This window comes from Crocodylus siamensis, chromosome 6 (assembly GCF_052110815.1).
Source record: "Crocodylus siamensis isolate JL-2025a chromosome 6, ASM5211081v1, whole genome shotgun sequence".
NCBI classification, from domain to species: Eukaryota; Metazoa; Chordata; order Crocodylia; family Crocodylidae; genus Crocodylus; species Crocodylus siamensis.
In genome coordinates this window covers 27,219,160-27,239,898 of record NC_143400.1, presented here as the reverse complement: position 1 = coordinate 27,239,898, position 20,739 = coordinate 27,219,160, and the positions used below count along the sequence as shown (strand labels likewise).

General features: G+C 60.3%; 2 protein-coding genes across 4 annotated transcripts; both read right to left on the bottom strand.

Annotated features, from left to right (window-relative positions):
- Window positions 1–649: 649 nt before the first annotated feature.
- Window positions 650–3,364, bottom strand: LOC149861943 (uncharacterized). Of its 3 annotated transcripts, none has more exons than XM_090054650.1 (2): window positions 3,229–3,364; window positions 650–2,792 (listed from the first exon to the last, which is right to left on the bottom strand). In XM_090054650.1, exon 2 carries the CDS (start codon window positions 2,758–2,760, stop codon window positions 889–891), a length of 1,872 nt encoding a protein of 623 aa, XP_089910776.1. In that variant the 5' UTR covers window positions 2,761–2,792; window positions 3,229–3,364; the 3' UTR covers window positions 650–888. The 3 variants fall into 3 exon arrangements, with proteins under 3 accessions (XP_089910776.1, XP_089910777.1, XP_089910775.1); XM_090054651.1 differs by lacking the exon at window positions 3,229–3,364 and adding an exon at window positions 2,901–2,975; XM_090054649.1 differs by lacking the exon at window positions 3,229–3,364 and adding an exon at window positions 2,991–3,194 and having other exon boundaries at window positions 652–2,792.
- Window positions 3,348–20,718, bottom strand: RNF40 (ring finger protein 40). The gene is made up of 19 exons (XM_090054601.1): window positions 20,524–20,718; window positions 17,400–17,567; window positions 15,218–15,383; window positions 14,257–14,460; window positions 13,860–13,981; window positions 13,606–13,752; window positions 13,130–13,204; window positions 12,521–12,640; window positions 12,137–12,316; window positions 11,325–11,460; window positions 9,237–9,358; window positions 8,278–8,789; window positions 7,930–8,047; window positions 7,322–7,471; window positions 6,681–6,893; window positions 5,962–6,087; window positions 5,285–5,425; window positions 4,825–4,926; window positions 3,348–4,534 (listed from the first exon to the last, which is right to left on the bottom strand). Exons 1-19 carry the CDS (start codon window positions 20,653–20,655, stop codon window positions 4,358–4,360), a joined length of 3,111 nt encoding a protein of 1,036 aa, XP_089910727.1. The 5' UTR covers window positions 20,656–20,718; the 3' UTR covers window positions 3,348–4,357.
- Between the last annotated feature and the right edge of the window lie 21 nt (window positions 20,719–20,739).

The following is a 20,739-nucleotide window of genomic DNA, read 5'->3' as shown; positions in this document are numbered from 1 at the left end:
AGAGCACCATCCCATCCCTTTCCATGAATATTCACTATAGAGACTCATCCCAGATTGTGTGCCCCCCCCACCCCGCGCCGATGCAAACCATGGAGATCTCAAGAGTCCTCCCAAATTGCCCTCCCCCCACCCCCATATCACCAGTCCCATGGGCCGGGGTATGTTGGGAACCCAGGAGTCCCCAGCCCGCCCCCCGCAATCCAGGAGGTGTGTGCAGGGCTGCAGGAGCACAGAGGGGACAGGTGTTATGGGGGGAGGGGGTTTATTGGATCCAGGTACAGCGAGGAAGATTGAGGGGGTGGTACAAGACAGGACTCAAGTGTCCGGGCTCCCAGAGCCCCCTCCCCCTGCCCTCCACTCCCCAGACATCCCAGCTCCCACCTCCTGCCCCCCCCACCAACCCAGGTGTCCAGGCCCCACCCTCGGCAGGGCCTAATCCCTTCATCATCCCTGGAGTGGGGGAGGACCAACACCCCATTCCTTGCTGCAGGGACCCCCCTACCCCATTCCTGGCTATGAAGATGCCCTGGCCTAGACACCCCCCATTCCCATCTATAGGGACACCCCAGCCTAGACCCCCCACCCCATTGCCAGCAAGCGGACATCCCAACCTAGACCACCCCCATCCCATTCCCAACTGCACCCCTTCCATTCCCTACTATGGAGACAGCTCGGCCCAGACCGCCCCCCCATTCCTGGCTATGGGGACCCCCCCCACACACATTCCCTACTATGGAGACACCTTGGACTAGTCCCCCACCCCATTCCCAGCTATAGGGATACCACAGCCTAGACACCACCCCATTCCCAGCTGCAGGGACCCCCAGGACTGGACCCCCAACCCATTCCCAGCTCTAGGGACACCATGGCCTAGCCCCCACCACCCTGTCACCCCGCTCCCTGCAGCGGGGCCTGCACGGCGGGTGCCGGGGTGCCACGGCGGTGGGTGCGGGCATGCTGGCGGAGGTTGGAACGCAGGCCGAAGCAGCGCCCGCAGTCGGGGCAGGGGTAGGGCTTCTCACCCGTGTGCGTGCGGCGGTGCTGCAGCAGGCTGGCGCTGTGGGCGAAGGCACGGGGGCAGTCCCCGCACAGGTAGGGCCGGGCCCCGCCGTGCCCACAACGCCGGTGCTGGAGGAGGTTGGAGCGCAGGCCAAAGCGGCGCCCGCAGTCAGGACAAGCATGTGGCTTGTCCCCACCGTGGCTGCGGCGGTGCGTGGCTAGGCTGGAGGATACGGTGAAGCGGCGCCCGCATTCCCCGCACCCGTAGGGCTTCTCCCCTGTGTGTGTCCGCCCATGCTTGGCTAGGTCGGCACGCTGGCTGAACCCGCGCCCGCAGTCCTCGCATCGATATGGCTTCTCGCCCGTGTGCGTGCGCCCATGGGTTGTCAGGTGGGACGTCTTGCCGAACACTTTGCCGCACACGGGGCACGGGTAGGCCCTGGCAGGTCCTGGGGGGCTTACGGGGACCCTGGGATCCCCCGGCGTGTCCATGGCGGTGGCATCATCCTTAGGTCTCTGCCTCCCTGGTGTGGTCTGGGGCACGTAGGCACTGCCCCAGGCTCGAAACACATCCAGCACGGCCTGGGGGCTGTCCTGGGCTCTAAGCATGTCTAATGTGACCTGGAGTCCACAGGAATCGTCCCAGGGTCTATATATGTCCGTCATGGACTGGAGGCTGTGGGAGCTGTCTGGGGCTCTAGGTGTGTCCAGTGTGGCCTGGGGGCCATTCTGGAACCTAAGTGTGTCTGATGTGACTTCGACTTTGTTAGGAACTTCTTGGCCTCTAAGCGTGTCCACAGTGGCATGGGGGCTGTCCTGGGCCCTAAGCGTGTCCGACATGACCTTGAACCCGTCAGGAACATCCCAGTCTCTAAGCGTGTCCGATCTGAGCTCCACCTTGTCAGGAACACTTTGTCTTCTAAGCGTGCCTGACATGACCTGGGCCCTGTCGGAGACATCCTGGCCTCTAATGTCCACAATGACATGGGACCCATCCTGGGCCCTAGGCATGTCTGATGTGACCTCAGCCCTGTCAGGAACATCCTGGTCTCTAAGCATGTCCAGCATGACCTGGAGGCCATCCTGGGCCCTAAGTGTGTCAGATGTGACCTTGAACCTGGCAGGAATATCTTGGTCTCTAAGCGTGTCCAGTGTGACCTGGAGACCATCCCAGGCTCCAAGCATGTTGACCTCGACCTTGTCAGGAACATCTTGGGCTCTAAGCATGTCCAGCGTGACATGGAGGTCGTCCTGGTCTTTTCTCAGGGCTCCACCCGGGGACACCAACTCGCCTGGCCCCTGCTCTGGGCAGGGGCAGCGGTGGCGGGCAAGGCGGGAAGCCTCAGCAAAGCCCTTGTGGCAGCGGGGGCAGCGATAGGGGCGGTCACCAGCGTGGGTGCCCTGATGGCGCAGCAGGTGGGAGCTGAGGGCGAAAGCCCGCCCGCATTGCCCACACAGGTAGGGCCGCTCACCCGTGTGGGTGCGGTGGTGCTGGGCCAGGTTGGAGGCCCGGCTGAAGGCCTTGCCGCAATCCCGGCAGGGGTAAGGCCGCTCCCCAGTGTGGCTGCGCTGGTGCCGGGTGAGCAGGGAGCTCTGGCTGAAGGCGCGTCCGCACTCGGGGCAGGCATACGGCCGCTCGCCTGTGTGGCTGCGCTGGTGCCGGGCCAGGTGGGAGCTCTGCCGGAATCTTTTGCCGCACTCGGGGCAGGTGAAGGCCGGGTGCGGGGGCCGCACGGGGCCCGCCGGGTCGGGCCGGCCCATGGGAGGGGACACCGGGTCAGGGGTGGCTGCTCCTGTGGGAAGGAGAGGAAGAGAAGGGGGGAGAAGGAGAGGCAGTTGGGAGCCCGTAAGGAATAGAACACAGGGGTCCGGGCTCCCCATCCGTCAGGCCTCATTCCCACCTGAGATCCCAGGTGTCTGGCCCCCTCTCCTCCCAGGGAGCCCAGAGCCCCATCTCTCACCCCCAGCCCCACTTCCCTCCAGGGGCTCACCCACTGCTTCTTTGTTGCAGCCAGGGCGGGGACAGGAAGGTCCCTCGCTATTGCCTTCCCCGCTGCCTGGCTGCCTGGGTTCCTCCCCCCAGCAATTCCAGGGAGCTGGGGGAGGGGGGTCCCGTGGAGCTAAGCAGGGATAGACCAAGTCAGTGCTTGGATGAGAGACTGCCCCCCCGCCTCGTTAGAAGCCCCAACACTTGTGGGCTGGGAGCAGGGGGATTAGGAGCCTGGATACCTGGACTCTCTGGGAAGGGGGTACACCCCAATCATTGCTGTGAGCCTCTTGACAAGTATGCCCCAAGGAAGTCCCCGCCGCCTCTTTTTCTCCTCCAATCAGAGACCAGCACCCAGACATGGGATCCCAGCACCTGTTTTTATTGTCCGTGGCAATGACAGTCTATCCTCCCCCAAGGAGAGGACCCAATCCCTGGGACCACCCCCCACAACCCAGATCTCTACCAGGATCCACTTGCTGGACCCCCCCCCCCCGATCTTCACTGAAGCCATCTAGGGGTAGAAACTGAGTGGACCTCCCACAGGACCTGTGAGACAGAATCTGATAGGATCCAGAATTGGTCTCTGGAGGATCTGGTCCCTGGTGCATCCCCCCTTTCCCACAAGCCCAGTAGCATAATCTCTGGATCCACCAAGACAGAAGGAGCAGGGGAACTGGCTCAGACCTGAGTAGATCCCCAGGGGGAGATGTGGATCCCTGGTCTGCTTCGAAAAGGGAGCTAGGTTGGGACCAGCTGAAGGTCAGGTCTGGGCAAGGCTGAGTGGATAAGCCCTGGGGATCTGTTCACGTGATCCCCCCCACCTCCAGGACTCTCATTGGGACCCTCCTAGAGATTTGGGGTGGGGGGGACGGGACTGAGGGGACCCTGGCAGGGAATAGGGTCACTGGCTCCTGTCCCCCCCCATAGACATGGGATTGGCCTGGACAGGGGTGAGTGAGGTTGATGACCCCCCTCCAAAGCCATTAGGATCCTACTGGGAGGGCACTAGGAGACCCCAAGGAAGAGCAGCGGGGGGGCCTATGGGCAGCTGGGCCTATAGGAGGTTGTAAAGGGGGGAGTGCCTGAGGGAGGCTCCCTGCTAGTGTAGATGTGGGAGCTGTGGTGGGGGGGCCCTCAAATGGAGATGTGGTAGAAGCTATGGAAGGGTTGGGGGGGAGGGGGTGGCACAGTCCACAGGGGTCCCTGCAGCTGATGTAGCTGTGATGGGGGGATCAAGTCAGCTGCTGTAGACACAGTGGCAATTGTGAGCAGGGGTCTGTGGGGGCTCAGCTGATGCAGAGGTGGTAGAAGTCATGGGGGGATCCTGGGCAGAGGTCCCCATGGAGGGGGGGGGGTCCCAGGCAGGGCTCAGCTGATGTAGACACGGTGGAAGTCATGGGCACCGAAGGCAGCATTGCACTTGGGGCACTTGCGCTGGCGCGACTCGTAACGTGTCCGCACGCACTCGAAGCAGAAGACGTGGAAGCACTTGGTGAGCACCGCGTCTTTTTTGCGCGTGTTGCAGCACGGGCACGTCAGGCGTGCCTGTGCCACCGCCGCAGGACACACAAGGGGACACGACATGGGCACGCACATGGGGCACGGGGGTGGGTGGGGGGGATGAGAGAGACATGGGACACAGGTCAGTCTCGCACAGCCCCAGCCCCCCAGCTGCAAGCTTCCCCCCAACGGTGCCCCCACGCTGCAAACTTCCCCTCAGGCTGTGAACTTCCCCAGCAGTGCCCCCTGCACTGCAAGCTGCCCCCAGCAGTGCCCCCATGGCACCAGCTTCCCCCCGCACTGTGAGCTGCCCCTGCCAGCATTGCTGCAGGCACCTTGTACTCCTTGATCTCCTCCTGCAGGATCTCGTCGGCATCGGCGTACACCTCCACCTTGCGCTGCTTCTCCAGCTTGCGCCGCAGCCGTGAGATGTCCTCCTGCCCCACCGGGACCCCCCCCAGTGTCAGCACCAGGGGGGGCCCAGCCAGGTGTGTCCCCCTGCCCAGATGCCTGGGTCCCCTAGGGCTAAGATGCCCACTCCCTCAGGGGCTATAGGACCCCCCTATTGTCCCCCAGGACCCCCCACTAACGTATGCCCCCCCCAGAGGCCTTGCAGCACCCACCCCCAACCACTGGAGACCCCCTCAGGGTTCTCCCGGCTGTGAGTTTCACCTAACAGTGCCCTGAAGGCTGTGAACTCCCCCCCACCCCCACAAAAACTGCCCTGAGACTGTGAGCTTCCCCCAACAGTGCCCTGGGGGCTGCAGATTTCCCCCAGCAGTGGTGGCACGGTACCTGGGCACGCTTGAGGTTGAAGGACTCCTTCTCCTTGGCCGCTCGGTTCTCAGCCACACAGGGCTGGATCTCGCGCACCTTGGCCTGCACGTGCTCCAGCTGCACCTTCAGGTCCTCGGCCAGCTGGGCCGCCTCCACCGCCTGTGGGGGTGGGGTCATGAGTGTGGGGAACCCAGAAGTCCAGTTGCAGAGGACCCCAGCACACCCCCTCCTGGATGCCTGGGTCCTCCCACCTATGACCTTTGTGCCCCACCCCCCACCAAGTGAAACCCAAATGCCAGGGTGCTGTAAGCTTCCTTCCAACAGTGCCCCCAAGAAGGTGGAGGGCAGGGAGTACCTCCCAGGCTCCACCCCCTCCATGACATCCTGCCGCCCGGACACCTGGATTCCCCATACCTATATGTGCCCCCCCGCAGCACTGCGAGCTTCCTCCAAGTGCCAAGGCTGTGAGCTTCCCCCAGCAGTACCCTGAACCATGAACTTCCCCCACACCAGTGCCCTAGTATTGTGAGATTCCCCCAGCAGCGCCGCTCATAATGCAAGCTTCCCCCCAGCAGCACCCTGAAGTTGTGAGCTTCCCCCCAGAAGCACCCCTCACACTGAGAGCTTCCCTCCATCCCCCCAGCAGCACTCTGAGGCTGCAAGGTTCTACCCAGTAGTGCTGTGGCAGTGCCCACCTTCCTCTTGTGAAGCTCAAGGCCCTGGGAACGCAGTGCCAGCTCCTTCTCTACAGTGCCCAGTGCCCCCTGCAGCACCCGCTCCTTCTCCTCCAGCTTCTGCACCACCTGCAACTGTGCATCCACCTGCGTGGGACAGGAGGGAGGAGGCGGCAATAACTCAGGTGCCTGCATCCCCGAGGCAAGATGACCCCTACCCAGACACCTGAGTCCTCCAGGGTAGAGATCTCTCCTGCCTGGACCTGTGGGGCTGAGATAGCCCCCAGTGGGATGCCTGGGTTCTCTGGAAGTGGAGTAGGGGCCAGCTGGTGAAACCGCTTGGACACCTGGGTTCTCTAGACTGGAAAGAGAGTTGAGGGCTGGGCACCAGGACACCTGGGGTCCCTGGGAGGGGAGTGGGGCTGGGGATGAGAGCAGGGAGGCTGGGAGCCTGGATGCATGGATTTGCTGCCTTAAAAGGCAGGGATTACAGGTAGGGACAAGAGTATACATAGGGTCTTGGACTCCTGGGTTCTCGAGGAGAGGGGTAGGGCTAGGAGCCTGGACACCTGGGTTTCTGGCCCTGCTGCCTCCCTGATGCCTGGGTTCCTGGGGAGTGAAAAGGGGCCGGGAACTGGGATACCTGGGTCCTTGGGCCAGGAACTGGGATACCTGGGTCCTCTGTATTCGGGGTGTGGCTGGGAGCCCAGACACTGGGTTCTCGGGGAGGGGGGCCGTACCTGGGCCTTGAGGGCAAGCACCTGGTCGGCCAGCTCGTCCTTCTCATCACGCAGCAGCTTGTGGATCTGGTTGGCCTTGATCCGCTCTGACATGAGCTTGAAGTTGGCGTCATCCTTCTCGCGCAGCTGCTGCAGCAGTCGCAGGTTCTGCTCCTGCATGTCCTCAAAGGCCTGGCCTGTCACGTCCATCTCTGACAGCAACGCCTCCTCCTCCTGCCACCAGAACCAGGGAAGGAGGTGTCAGGCCCCTTTGGACTCCTGGGTCCATCTGAGGTACCTCCCACTCAGACGCCTGAAGGGGAGAAATACCCTGCCCAGGCACTTGGGTCCACTTGGGCTGAGATACCCCCTGTGTGGATGCCTGGGTCCTTCAGGGGAAGTCCCTGCGCCTGCACTTCTGGGCCCATCTGAGACTGGGATGCCTGGGTCCCCTGGGGCTGAGATGCCCCTCACTCAGACACCTGGGTCCCGCCTGGGTGAGATGCTGCCCCACCCAGATGCCTGCCGGTCAGAAACATCCTGCCTGGACACCAGGGGCCTTCCGGGGCTGAAACATCCCCCACCCAGACACCTGGGCCCCGGATGCCAGGCACCCCCACCCCACCCCTCCCAGATGTCAGGGTGCTGTTGGGAGGCCGTGCCTGCTTGGTGGCAGCCAATTTACGCTGCAGGTGCTCAATCTGCTCCTCGGCCAATCGGATGCGGCGCAGCGCATCCTCGTCCGCCAGCTTCTTGCTCTCTCGCCGCTCCCGCTCCTCCAGCTCTCGCGCCCGGCCCCGCAGCTCATCCACCTGTCCCCCAACACCCCAGGAGAGGGGGCAGGGTCAACTAGGGTGGGGCCAGTCCACCAGTGATGTCATGGATGCAGGGGCAGGGCCACAGGACCATGAGAAAAAAGGCGGGGCCAGCCCCCAGTGATGTCACTGATGTGGAGGCAGGGCCACAGGGCCATGAAAGCAAGGGGTGGGGTCACTGAGGGGCAGGGCCAGGCCACCAGTGAGGTCACCAATGTGGGAGCAGGTCAAAAGCACCAGGGGAGCAAGGGGCAAGGCCAGGCCTCCTATATGTCATCTGCATGGGAGTAGACCAAAGTCCCGATAGGTGTCATCAGCAGAGGGGCAGGTCCAGACCCCCTTGTGACATCAACAAAGGGGCAGGACCAGATAGGGGCAGATAGGACACATGGGCAAAGGGGCGGGGCCCAGACCTCCCACCAGCCCTAGGGTCCAAGGGGCGAGGCTGGGCTAACCTCAGCCTTGGTCTTGCGCTCAGCAGCCATGAGCTGGACCTTGTCGCGCTGCTCCTTGGGCGCCGACTTGTACATGTCCAGCAGTAGTTTCATCTCCTTCTGGCTTTCCTGCGCCTTCCTGCAGGGGGCCCAGATGCCTGGGTCCCTGAGCCGCCATGGCTCTTCCCCCTGGCCGGGACACCTGGGTGCCTCCACTGCCATGCCCCTCTCCCTCTTCCCCGGTCGCCTGGGTCCCCCACACCCTTCCGCCTCCTATTCCCAGACCCCCGGGTCCCCCATACACCTTCCCAAGGTGCCTGGGTCCCCCCCACATGCTCCCAGGCACCTGGGTCCCCACCAGCAGCTCACTTGAGCTCGGCGCGCAGCTGCTTAAGCACATCCGAGTCCTTCTTCTTGGGGTCGTCGGGGCCTTTGGGCCGGTCTCGCTCCCGGCCTGCCGCTGCCGCTGCCTCCTTCTCCCGCTCTCGCTCCCGGTCCCGGGAGCGTGCCCTGTCCCGCTCCCGCTCCCGGCCCCCGCCAGCCTTGAGGGGCGGGGGCAGGGGGGGCTCACGGGGGCGGGGTGGGGGCAATGGGAGCTGCGGGGCTGGGGGCAGAGCCACTGCTGTCGGTTCCTCCTCCTCCTTCTTGACAACACCCCCCTCTGAGGGGGTGGGGCCCAGCAGAGGCTCCTCCTTCTTCGGCCCCGCCTCCTTGGGCTCTTTCTTGGGCTCTTGGGAGGGAGGCTGGCCCCCCGCCGGCCCCTCCTCCTCCGTCTTGGCTGGCCCCCCCAGAGCCAGTGCTGGCCCCCCACCCTCCTCAGCCCCCGGGGTGGGGGCAGGGGCTGCCGGGGCTGCTGGGAAACTGCTGGACTGCATGCGGATCTGTGGGAGAGGGAGAGCATGTGAGACCCCCTCCCCTGGACTGATGGGAATGTGTGAGACACACCCCCCACCAGGCTGATGGAAAGATGTGGGAGATCCCTCCCCCAGAATGGGAAACCATAAAACCCTCCAGGGGCTGATGGAAAGATATGAGACCCCCCAGGGGCTGATGGAAAGGCATAGACCCTGCCCAAGGTAGTGGGAGGAGAAGAGCTCCTCCCAAAGGCTGATGGAAAGGCATGGGAGACCCCCGAGGCTCATGGCAGCTGAGACATCCCAGGCTGAGTGAGGAGAGGAGGGGAGGTCTCACGTGAGACTTGGCAAGCAGACAGGAAGGTGTGGGATAACCCCCAGGCTGGGGAGGTGGGGGGGAGAGACTCCCCCAGCCCTACATACCTCACCAGCCCCCCCGCAAAAGCCTTGAAGCCCCCCCCCGCAAGGCCTCACCTTGTTGATCTCGGCCTGGACCTCACGCAGTTTGCGCTTGTAGCGCTGCACATCGCCCTTGAGCTGGTGGTTGTGGTTCTGGAGGCTGCTGATCAAGTGCCGCATTTCCCGGTTGATTGGTCCTGGGGGCGAGGGGGGCATTGTTAGAAGAAAGCTCGCAGCCTTGGACTAGGGGGCAGGGTAGCAGTTTGTGCTGGGACACTGTCCCAGAGGAAGCTCACAGCATGTCTAGCCCCACCCCCACACCACACTGATCAGGGCTGAACCACGTACCTGCCCCCCACCCCCATGCTCTGGTGGTATGATCCACAATCCCTCCCCCACTCCCCTCCTCCAGCTGCAGCCCAAATCTGAAAGACCTCCCTACACCCTGGGCTGTGGTATGATCCAAAGGCGCCCCCCCAGATGCAAAACATTGCAAAGTTTGCTCCCCCTCAGCTGTGGTATGACCTAGGGGCGCCCCCTTGCAACTGTGGTACAAGCCAAGCACACTCCTCCCTTCAGCTGTGGTATGACCCAAAGGACCCTCTCCTTGACCATGATATGACCCAGAGGGGCCCTCTCCCTCTACTGTGGTACAGCCCAAAGCCCCCCACCACCTCAGCTATAGCATGACCCAAGAGCACCCCCTCCCTCAGCTGTGGTATGACCCAAAGGCCCTCTCCCAGCCATGGTATGATCCAATGAGGCACTTGTCCCCCCCAGGATGTACCAAGTGGAGGTAGATGCAGGGGGAGCCTTCAGGCTGTACCACTTTGGTGCTAAGGGGGGGAACCAGGACTGTACCACAGGGATACTCTGGGCAGTACCATATAGAGGGCCCAGGATCATACCAAGCTCTGAACTGCACCACATGGGCATGTACAGTGCAGGGGGGAACCCAAGGTCAGTACAATTCTGGGCTGTACCATGTGGGCATTTACAGTGAAGGGGGAGGTGGAAATGGACATCCAGGACTATACCACAGCTACCACATGGGGAGGGGGAAAGAAATCCAGAGCCCTATCACAGCTCTGGGATGTACCAAATGGGTAGGTGAAAGGGGCACACAGAGCTCTACCTAGTGCTTTTCCATCTGGGGGAAGGGGGGCAGAGCAGAAAATAACCCATTCAGGGCCCAACCACATGGGGGGGGGGCTAGGAATGTACCAAGTGAGGTCTTGCAGGGGGGAGGGCTAAAGAAGCTCTTAGGGCCATACCACAAGACAGCATAGGGGTGGCATGCGACTGTACCATATATATATATATATATATAAAATATGGAAGGGGGCGAGTTGGACCATACCACATGAGTATGTCTAAAGAGGAGGGGGTACTCCAGGGCTATACCATGTGGCAGGGAGTGGGAAAACCTAAGACCATACCATGTTGCCAAGGGAAGACACAAATCTAGGCCATACCACATGGCTGGGGATTGCAGGGGGAGGGGCCCAGGGCCATACCATGGTGTTGGGAGGTGATGGAGGGGGTGGGAATCAGGGCAATACAATACAATAAAAAGCTGGGGCCATACCACTTGGCTGGGATATGGACTGTACCACATAGGTGTGCAGGGACCCAGGGCCATACTACTGGGCTGTGTAGGTGGTACCTAGAGATGTACCACATAGGTGAGGGGAGGAGGGGGGCCATACCATGTGGGCAGAAAAAAGAACCAAGAGCTATACTATATGCCAGTGCTCTCCAAGCTTTTTTGATCGCGCACCCCTATCAGTAAAAAATTTTTGAGCACGCACCCCCAATATATGTATATTTATAGAAATAGAAGTTCTAATATTTTCTTCCTGCACCCCAATGGATTGTCTTGTGCACGCACCCCAGGAGACCACTGCTATAGGCTACAGGAAGGAGGACTGTACCACAAGGGTGCACAGAGATGGGTAGCGTAGGGTGTACCATATGGCTGGTTGGGGAGGAGCTGGGGGGGCGGGGAAGAGGGAGAGAGAGCAAAAATGGCAAGCTACACCACATAGGGTTGTGTAATGGGGGGGAGATAGACACCCCAGGCTGTACCATGCAGGTGTGTGTAGGGGCAGGGGGAAACTGGGGCTGTACCACATGGGTAAGGGGGGAGGAAACGTGTCTCACCCGCCTGCTCATTGGCAGCCAAGTTTTGCTCGAACTCAATGCGCAGCATCTCGTACTCCTTGCGCACCTGGGCCAGCGTGTCCTCCAGCTGGATCACCTCTGTGCGCAGCTTCTTCTGCAGGTTCAGTTCATCACTCTGCGCAGGAGAAACCACCTTGATGGCGGGAAGCAGTCACCAGACAGCCCCCCCACAAGAGAAATGGTACACCTCAACACAGTTGCACACTGCCACACCACCCAGAATGGTATGCTCCAATATCAAGGGGGTAGTTCCCATAGGGACACCCACTCCCCCCATACTAGCTCCCCCCACAGAGAATGGTATGCTCCAATGCAGCTGCCCACCCCTGTCATCAGCGAGGAATAGTACATTCCAATAAAAGAGGGGTAAGGTGCCCTTCAACTCCTCACAGCACCCACCTAGGGCTGCTCTGTGACTTCTGCCCCCTCCCCCACACCAGGAGAATGGTCCGCCCCAATGTTTGCCCCACCTATACTAGCTATAGAGACACCTCATATTGTGGCCCTACCCATCCTTGCTATAGCCCCACCCCGCAAATCCACACCCCTGTGCCAGGCCAGGCACTGCCCCTCCCAGCTATAGCCCCACCCCCTCCTGAATCCAGGCCTCTATCCCAGGCAAGGCCCCACCTACTCAGCTACAGCCCCACCCCCATCCCATGACCCCACCCCACCCTTTAGCCCCGTCGCTCTCAGCTATAACCCACTGGCCACACTCCTATTGCAAATGAAGTCCCAACCCATCGAGCCCCCACCATTTTTAAGCTGTAGCCCTGCCCCTCCTGGCCCACCTCCATGTGCTCAATGTGCCGCAGGTGCGAGTTCTTGGTGGTGAGCAGGAGGGCGCGCGCCTCGTCCAGCTGCGTCTTCACCTGCAGGCTCTCATTGTAGAGCAGCGAGAACTGCGACTGCAGCACCTTGTAGTCCAGCGTCTCCTTCACCGCCTCCTCGGGCAGCGAGCGCAGCGCCACCTGCCCCACATGAGGGCAGGGAGTCAGCATGGCCACGGAGACCCAGGCATCCGGGCTCCCCACACCCCTGCCCTGCCCCAGAGAACCCAGGTGTCTGGGCTCCCAGGCCCCCCCTTCCCATCCCCTATGCCTTGACCTCCCAGGCCACTGCCCACCCACAGGCATGAGGGCACCCCCGGTCTGTGGAAGGCCCCCCCACGGCACCTTGAGCTGTTCGTTGGTGCGCACAGCCTGCTGGAGCTCCTGCTGCAGCTTCTCCAGCTCGGCCATGCGGCTGTTGGCCAGCTCCTGGTTCTCTTCCAGCTCCGCGTTCAGCATCTCAAACTACCAGGGAGGGGGCATGTGGGTCTGACTGGGAGTGATGGACCCCACCCCCATACCACAGACCCGGCCCAAGAACACTGTAACAACCCCATGGACTCCCTGAGCCCAGCCTCTACCCCACAGACCCCTCCTCCCCACCCCCCCAGAGCCCAGCCCCCACCTCAAGACCCCCTCCACCCCACAGACCCCCCCCAGAGCTTTTCCCCACCCCATGGACCCCTCCCGAGCTCTGCCTTACCCCATAAACCCCTCCCCACACAAGAGCCCAGGTCCCATTGCACAGACCCCCCCCAAGCCCTGCCCCCACCCTATTGACCCCCCCCAGAGGCCAGCCTCCATCGCATGGACCCCCAAGACTTATCCCCCATCCCACAGACCCCCAAAAGCCCTGCCTCTACCCCACAGACCCCCCCAAGAGCCCCACCTCCACCCCACAGACCCCTCCTCCCATCCCACAGACCCCCACAACCTGCCCCACCATCCCCTCACCTTCTGCATGCTGAGAGTGATCTGCCCGCCCTGGAAGCCACCGGAGCTGCCCGAGGCGTAGTAACCTGAGTTCAGCTGTGGGGGTTATGTAGGGGGAGGGGGACATGGGCATGAGTGGACAGAGCCCCCCCTGGCACAAGTACTGACTCCCCCACCCCCTGACCTGACCTCAGCTGTGGCAGGGGGCTGGGATCACTCCCTGCAATACCCTGCAGCCATGAGTCTCCTAGGCACAGGGCCACAAACTGTCCCCATGAACCCAGGGGTCAGACCCACTGCCCCCTGATTTCCCCTCACCCACACAACTGGGTTCCAACCATGCATCCCCCAATGCACACAGGCTCCTCCCACTATCAGCCCCCACTCCCCTGGTAGGGAACCCAGGCATGTGGGCTCCTAGCTCCTACTGTGCTCTGTCCGCCCTCCCGGGTAACCCAGGTGGTCCAGGGGAAGGGACCCCCCCAACACACACACACCTGCTCCAAGGCCTCAGCCAGGTGCTTGTTGAGTTTCTGCTCCCGCTTCCGCAGCTTCTCAATGTCCCACTGCAGGTCCTCCACCGTGGTCTCCATCTCTAGCACCTTGGTCTCCGAGGACATCACCTTGTCCTGCAGCTCTGCGTACTGCCAGGGAAGGGGGGAGGGGTGTGAGCTAGACCCCAGATTGGAGCCCCTGGGGTACCGTCGAGATGTGGCCAGCTCTGGGGTGGAGAACAGATGCAAGGGCCCACCTCCAGCGAGATGCGGTGGTGTTTCTCCTGCAGCTGCATGGTCAGATCCTGCAGGCGCCGATTCTCCTTCATCAGGTCCCGGTTTGAGCTTTTCGGCCCCTCGTCTGGCGGCTCCAACTCCTCTGGGAAGGGGGAGAAGGGGTGGGCCTGAGAACCCATGCGCCCAGGCTCCCAGCTTCCCCATGTCCTGTCCCCCAGATCCCACCCCTCCCAGAGAACCCATGGGTCTGGACTTCTAGCCCATCCCATTCCAGAAAACCCAAGAATCCAGGTTCCCAGCTTGTCCACTCCCATAGGACCCCATTATCTGGACTCTCAGCTCCCAGGGAACCCAGACACCTGGGCTCCCAGCCCCCAACACCAGGGATCCCCGGTATCCAGGCAGAGGGGGTCTCACCGCAGGCCTGGATGCGCTGGCACAGCTCCTGCAGGCGGCGGTGGGCAGTATCAGCACTGGCCACAAGGCGGGATACGGCAGCCTTGGAGAAGGCCACACGGCCCTGCAGCTGCAGCTCCACCTCCTCCCGCCCACTGGCCCCCAGCGCTGCCACGAAGGCCAGTGCCGGCCCTGTCAGGGGGCCCCCAGCCCACACTGTGGCACCTGAGGGAAGACAGGGGGCGCTGGGAGGAGGCAGGCCATGCCCGCAGCTCCTAAGGCCCACCCATGGATCCTAAACCCCTCCCACAGCTCCTAAACCTCAACCACACAGCCTAATCCTATCTATAGCTTGCTAGGCCAGACCCACACCTACTAATGCATGCACATGGCTGCTAAGCCCCGCCCACACCTGCTAAACCCCACCGATTTAGCCGAATCCTATCCTTAGATGGTCAGGTCCCACCCCCCACTCTAACCCCACCCCCACAGCTTAATCCCACCCATACCAGCTCAGATTAAGCCCCACCAGAGTTGCCCACGTGGCCTAGCCCTGCCCACACCAAGCCCTCCTGACCCCTCCCACTGCTACCCAAGCCATGGCCCCCCAAGCCCCACCCCCCACACTGATCCCAGTCATGCCATTAGAGACCCCGGCATAGCTGTGCAGGGCCTGCCCATATCTGCTAAGTCCTGCTAACCACCTTTGCCACTTTATCACAGTTTAGGTTGTACCCAGGCTAATTAGGCCTTGCCCCTCCAATTACACCCACCCATCCTTACTTAGGCCCCACCTCCACACCTCTGAGCCAACCCCAACATCGCCATAGGCTCCGCCCACCCTGCCTAAGCACCCCCAGCTGCTTCAGCTCCACCCACTCTGACTAGGTCATACCCCCAGCACATCCCACCCATATCTACTTTATCCCACCCACATTGGCCCAGGCCCCGCCCCACCCATATTTACACAGGCCCCACCCACCTCTCCGGTCAGGCCCCTCAGGCTCAGGGGCCAGGGTGGGCTCCAATTCAGCCCCCGGGAGCTCGGGCCTGGGTTCCTCAGGGGTGGGGGCCACAGGCTCAGCTGGGCCAGGGGGGATCCCGTCCCCATCGCAGCGCCGCAGCAGTCCCTGCACGTTCTCGTCCAGCTGGGGGGAGGCAGGGGGTCAGGGGACCCAGGAACCTGGGCTCCCAGACACCCCTGGTCTCATCCCCCAGCCCCCACATCCCCCAGAGAACCCAGACATCCGGGCTGCCAGAACCCCCTGCTCCCACCCGCCAGAGAACCCAGGTGTCCAGGCTCCAAGCCCCCTCAGCCCAGAGAACCCAGGCGTCCAGGGCCCAATACATCCCTCCATGCTGTCTCCTGAAAGAACCCAGGTTTGATCCATGTGTGGGGTGGGCACACACTCCTGCCCTGCTGGCCTTCCCCCACAGGACCTCTGCAGCCCAGCAGGCATGACTTGGTGTAGCAGGGCAAAGCAGGCCACGCAGGGAAGCTCCTTGCCATGGAGAGTTCCATGCTGCCCTGGCAAGGTGCCTCCTGCCCACCCAGCAGCAGGGGGGGGTCAACAGTGCAGAGTTGTGCCCCTTGCTGCTGCAGGGGCAGGGGGCTGTGGACTCAGGTCCTTGGCCCCACAGCCCTGGCAGTGGGGGGCCCCCTTCTGGTAGGGGACTGCGGTGGGGGGAGTGAGTGAAGGGGACAGGGGAAGCTCTGATTTTCCATGTTAAAAAACCCAAAATCTAATACCAACATTTATAACTATTTAGAATTTATTTTATTATAGTGATGATTGAAGTACTGGTAGGCTTCCAAATTGCTTTTAAATTGTAAACATATCAAGAAATCATTGGGTTCAACTGATACCTTTCTATATCATGGCCCTTCATTTTAATCATGGATTTTGGGTTTTTAATCAGAGAATATGCGGGTCTTTTAATCAGACAAATTTATGACAGAATTTGCAGGGTTTAACCAAGAATTGGTGGAGTTTGATCAGAGAATTTGCTATTTTTATCAGAGACCTGGCGGGGGGTGTTATCAGAGAACTAGCCAATTGCCTGTCAAGAATGATGGGGGAGGGGTGGGCGGGCATGGAGCACCACCACCCACCACCCCCGCTGCCTCCCAGGAACAGGGAGGGGGAAGAAAAGTTTGCACGCGGCCGTCACCAGGGGGGCTACAGCAGAGGCGGTGATGGGGGGTTGGCACTGCCACTGGAAACCCTCCCTTTCCCTTCCTGCTCCCCTCTTCCCCACCACCCCCACTCCATGCCAGCTGTTGCTGGGGCGGGGGCAGCACGGCAGCTCCCTTGCTCCCTCTGTCCAGAATGCTCCGGGCCCTCGGAGCCTAGCAGTGTGCAACTTCTTGGCAGCATACGTGAAGTTGGCCCAGAGCATTACGGACGGACAGACAAAGGCTCGTATTATATTAGAATAGGCGGGTTTTTAATCAGAGAATGAGCAGGTTTATAATCAGACCGTTGGCCAGGTTTTTTAATCAGAGAATCTGCGATTTTTTTTAATCAGAGAATTTGAGCTTTTTCCCTCATTAAAAAAATAAACAAACAGTATCCCTGGTTATCAGAGGGGACCAACTGGTCACTGCCCAATTGCAGAGCCCTTGGAATTTCTGGTTTTAATGGCCAGACCAAATAAGGAGTCCTGGGCATGCCCAAATTAAGACACCAGTAAAAGACCAAATGAAAACGTGAGCGTGTGATGGTGTGGTTAGAACAAAGGAACACATTGATAGGATATAAGAACACGACCAGTATGATGATCACAAGGAAACCAATCAACAGTACTCAGAAATGCAGAGTTATCAAAAGAAAAAGCATAAAAGGGTGGAAACAAGGAAGTAGGGTGTGTGTCACTGTCCAACAACACCTGGACTGAAAAACAACCGTTACCCATAGATGAACCTTTTCTGTGAAGTAGAGTAACATCTGGGATTGGGTGAGACTAAATGTTTCTGTCTCTCTCTGTGTTAATAAGGTTAGATTTTAGTTAAGTTGAATTATGAGAGATGTATTCCACATTAAACTCAGTTGATTATGCTTTGGCTACCCTTTAGCACCGTGGGGGCGTAACAGAACCCAGGTGTCTAGGCCTGAATATAGCCCGCCACAACCCTGAGACAAGGATCCGGGGGAGGGGGGTACCTGGCCCCAGTAGCGATGCACGATGAGCAGGGTGGCATCATCCGTGGCCTGGCGTTTCTCCAGTTTCTCAATGCGCTCGCGCAGATCATCTTCACAGGCCTGCCGCTGCTCCAGCCGCTCCGCCAGCTTCTTGTTCTTGAACTGCAACACCTTCAGGTCCATCTCTTCCTGCAGTGGCACAAAGGGTGGGGGGGTTACTATGGGCCCCTTGCCTGCCAAGCTGCCCCCAGCCCCATGCTGCCCTCTAGCTGCTCTGCCAGCCCCCCACCCATTACCCCCAGCCCTGGGAGCTGCCTGGCAAAACCCCTGCAGTTACACCCAAGCCCTAAGCTGCTCCCCAGACCCCTGAGCTACCCCCCCGCCCCATGGGCATCCCTGCAGTTGCCCATTACCCGCAGCCCACTCAACTGCTCCCCAACAGTTACCCCCCAGACCATCAACCTTCCCCGCCTCCACAGTTACTCCCCCACAGACCCCTGAACTGCCCCATGTTGACAGCCGTGGCCATTTCCAAGGGGCCTGGAACAAACTGCAGAAGTGCTGCTAAGCAGAAAGTCTAAAGCAACAGGTGCCACCTCAGGGACATGCAGGCAGTGAATCACGGCTCTGTCCTGGGCCCACACCGACACTGCCCCATGATCCTAGCCCCAGCCCTGCCCGCCCATGCTGCTCCCGAATGCCACTCCCCCCCACTGCAGCTCCATCCCAGCTGCCCAGCTGAGCGCAGAGCAAAGCCGCTTCAGGAGTTTTGGTGAATTGTTGTGCAGGGTCAGCGGGGTGCTGACCTGGCCCACGACACAACCTATGTGGTCTATCGGCCAAATCGCTGCCCACCCTCCCCTAAGAGCACGAGATTGGTGCCCACACGGAAGTGACCAGGAGAGACATGCAAGTGCCAGAGGCCTGGTTCTCCCCGGTTCCTGAGGAACAACAACCCTGAATCGTAACAGATAAGCAGGTAAGTCACTAGAGTCTCCCTGTCCCTGAACAAGGGTGTTTGTGCCTGAAAGCTTGAAAATAACAACTTTCCCAGCTATCTGAGTTCGTCTAATAAGAGATATCACGTCTACCCAAAGCAACTTGTCTGCCCATGTCCCTAGACCCACATGGCTGCAACCAACCCCACTAAGTCAGTGCAAGGCATTTGCCACAGAAAAATGCAGGTTTTCCCCCTCCCCCTCTCCTGACATGCATTGCGCCCTGTAATTGAATGAAATGGCAGCAGTGGCCAGAGATAAGTAAGGGGTGCCCCCTTGTCCCACTTCGGCAGCTGCACAGGAAACAGGGGCTATCAGGGCAGTGGTGCGGGGGGCACACTTGTGCCTGCCAAAGCTGCTCAAGTGGCCCCACAGCCCAAATACCTGCCCACCCCTGGATACAATGGATGGATGGACAAGATAGGGGACCAGGGATTCATAAAATGAAGGAAAAGGTAAATGGACGAGATTGATGGATAAATCAGTGGAAGGGTGGAAGAACAGACGGATAAGATTAGTGGCTGCATGGGTAGATAGGATGGACAGATAAAATGACTACCATCCCAGTGCTAATCAACGTGCAGGCAGTGCCCCAGGGATAGCCCTTACCCGATGGAGACGCCAGACATGGCCAGGGAGTGACAGCCCCCTCTGACAACGCAGAAGGCTGAGCCAGCAGTGCCCAAACTAGATCTTCCTTTAGTTAACCATCACTATTCCTGGACTTTACACCTGCACCTCCAGAAATGTCATACATCTCATCCTGTGCACTGAATGCCCAGATGGAAAATACGCAGGAGACACCAAACAACAACCGTGCACCAGAATGAATGCACTCCACATCTATCCATGACAAAAATCCCCAAGGCCCCATGGGTGCACATATCCCACAAGACAACCGCTCTCTCTCTGATCTCTCAATTCTAATCCTCCAAGGGAATCTGTAAAACACCTTTCGTAGACGAGCCGATGAACTTCACTTCATCAATCTGCTGAATACAAAAAAAAATGATGGACTAAATATAGACACTGGATTTACGGCATTATAACCGGCCTGACATCTGATAACCCCAGGTAACCTGTGTCCAGCTGACTCTTGCATGCCTTTACACATTTCCCTCTCCTCCTAGCTCTACTTCCCAACTTCCACGCATTTCCATTTTCACAGACCTGCTTGTTGTAAATTAGCTTCTTTCCTACCTTGGAGGACCACACCACCAGCAGAGACCCCCTATGCCTGATGAAGGTTGTTTGTGCCTGAAAGCTTGCAAAGAGCTTTTTTTCCCCCCAACTCTTTAGCTGGTCTATGAAAAGATATTGCGTCTAAGCAAAGACCCCTGCCTGCCTAGGTAACTTGTGAAAACTAAAGCAGCCTTGTCAGAGAAGACCATGCAGGGAAAGAAGAGGCAGGGCCCGTGTTCCACACCAGGAAAGGGAAGGAGACCTCTCCCAGTGCTGCAGCTGATTGAGATGCTGCATGCCCACTGCTCAGGTCACGGGTCACTGACCCCTTGCTTAGGTCATGGGCCTTCTCCCCAACATGAACCTACAGCAGGCCCACCTGTGGAGGAGGGGCAAGGACAACAGAGGGTCAGAGAAACAGGGGTGTCGGGGCAGTGGTGTGGGGGGGGCACACTTGTGTGCAGCCTGCCAAAGCTGCCCAAGTAGCCCCACAGCCCTAATAATAGCCCAGCGCTGGATACAATGCATGGATAAGATGTGGGGGGTGATAAGATGGAGGGAAGGGTAAACGGACAAGCTCAACGGGTAAATCAGTGGGCGGGTAGAAGGGCAGACAGGCGAGACGAGTGGGCGCAGGGTACGCTGGACAGACAGATCCCCCCGGTCTGGGGGGAGATGCCAGACGTGGCCAGGTGGTGACAGTCCCTCTGAGGGGCCATGCAGACGACCGAGCCAGCAGTGCCCAGGCTCCTGCTTTTCTTTCATATAAAACTCTAGATGCTCCAGTTAGGGGAAAAAAAAACCAAATCTGCATTTCCCCACGATTAACGTGCAGCACGGCTACACGGACAGGTATCAGCCCAGCACAAGGTTTTATTTTAAAGCCATCCGGAAGGCTCCCCCCGTCCCAGCGCTGGCCCCACTCGCGACCCGCAGCACGGGTGGGTCAGCCCGCCCCCACTCACGGTGGAGGAGACGCCGCCCAGGCGGATGGGCTCGATGAGGGTGGTGGTGGTCTTCTCCTCCCGGGCCGCCTTCTTGTCGGGGGGCCCGGCGGGCCCGTCCCCCGCCGCGCGCTTGCCCCCGGCCCCCGACATGGCGCTGCCCGAGGGGCTGCAGGGGGCGGGGGGGAGGGGGCAGCCCCGGCAAGGACGCGCCTGCGCACTGCGGGGAGGGTCGGG

Bases quoted from the DNA above. Each gene is read 5' to 3' on its own strand.
- LOC149861943 (XM_090054650.1), bottom strand. From the start codon at position 2,760: ATGGGCCGGCCCGACCCGGCGGGCCCCGTGCGGCCCCCGCACCCGGCC.
- RNF40 (XM_090054601.1), bottom strand. From the start codon at position 20,655: ATGTCGGGGGCCGGGGGCAAGCGCGCGGCGGGGGACGGGCCCGCCGGG. The intron at 13,982-14,256 runs GTGAGACCCCCT...CCCCCTTCCCAG, and splicing joins CCAGCGCATCCAGGCCTGCG to AGGAGTTGGAGCCGCCAGAC. The intron at 4,535-4,824 runs GTGCCTGCAGCA...GCGGTGGCACAG, and splicing joins AGGAGATCAAGGAGTACAAG to GCACGCCTGACGTGCCCGTG.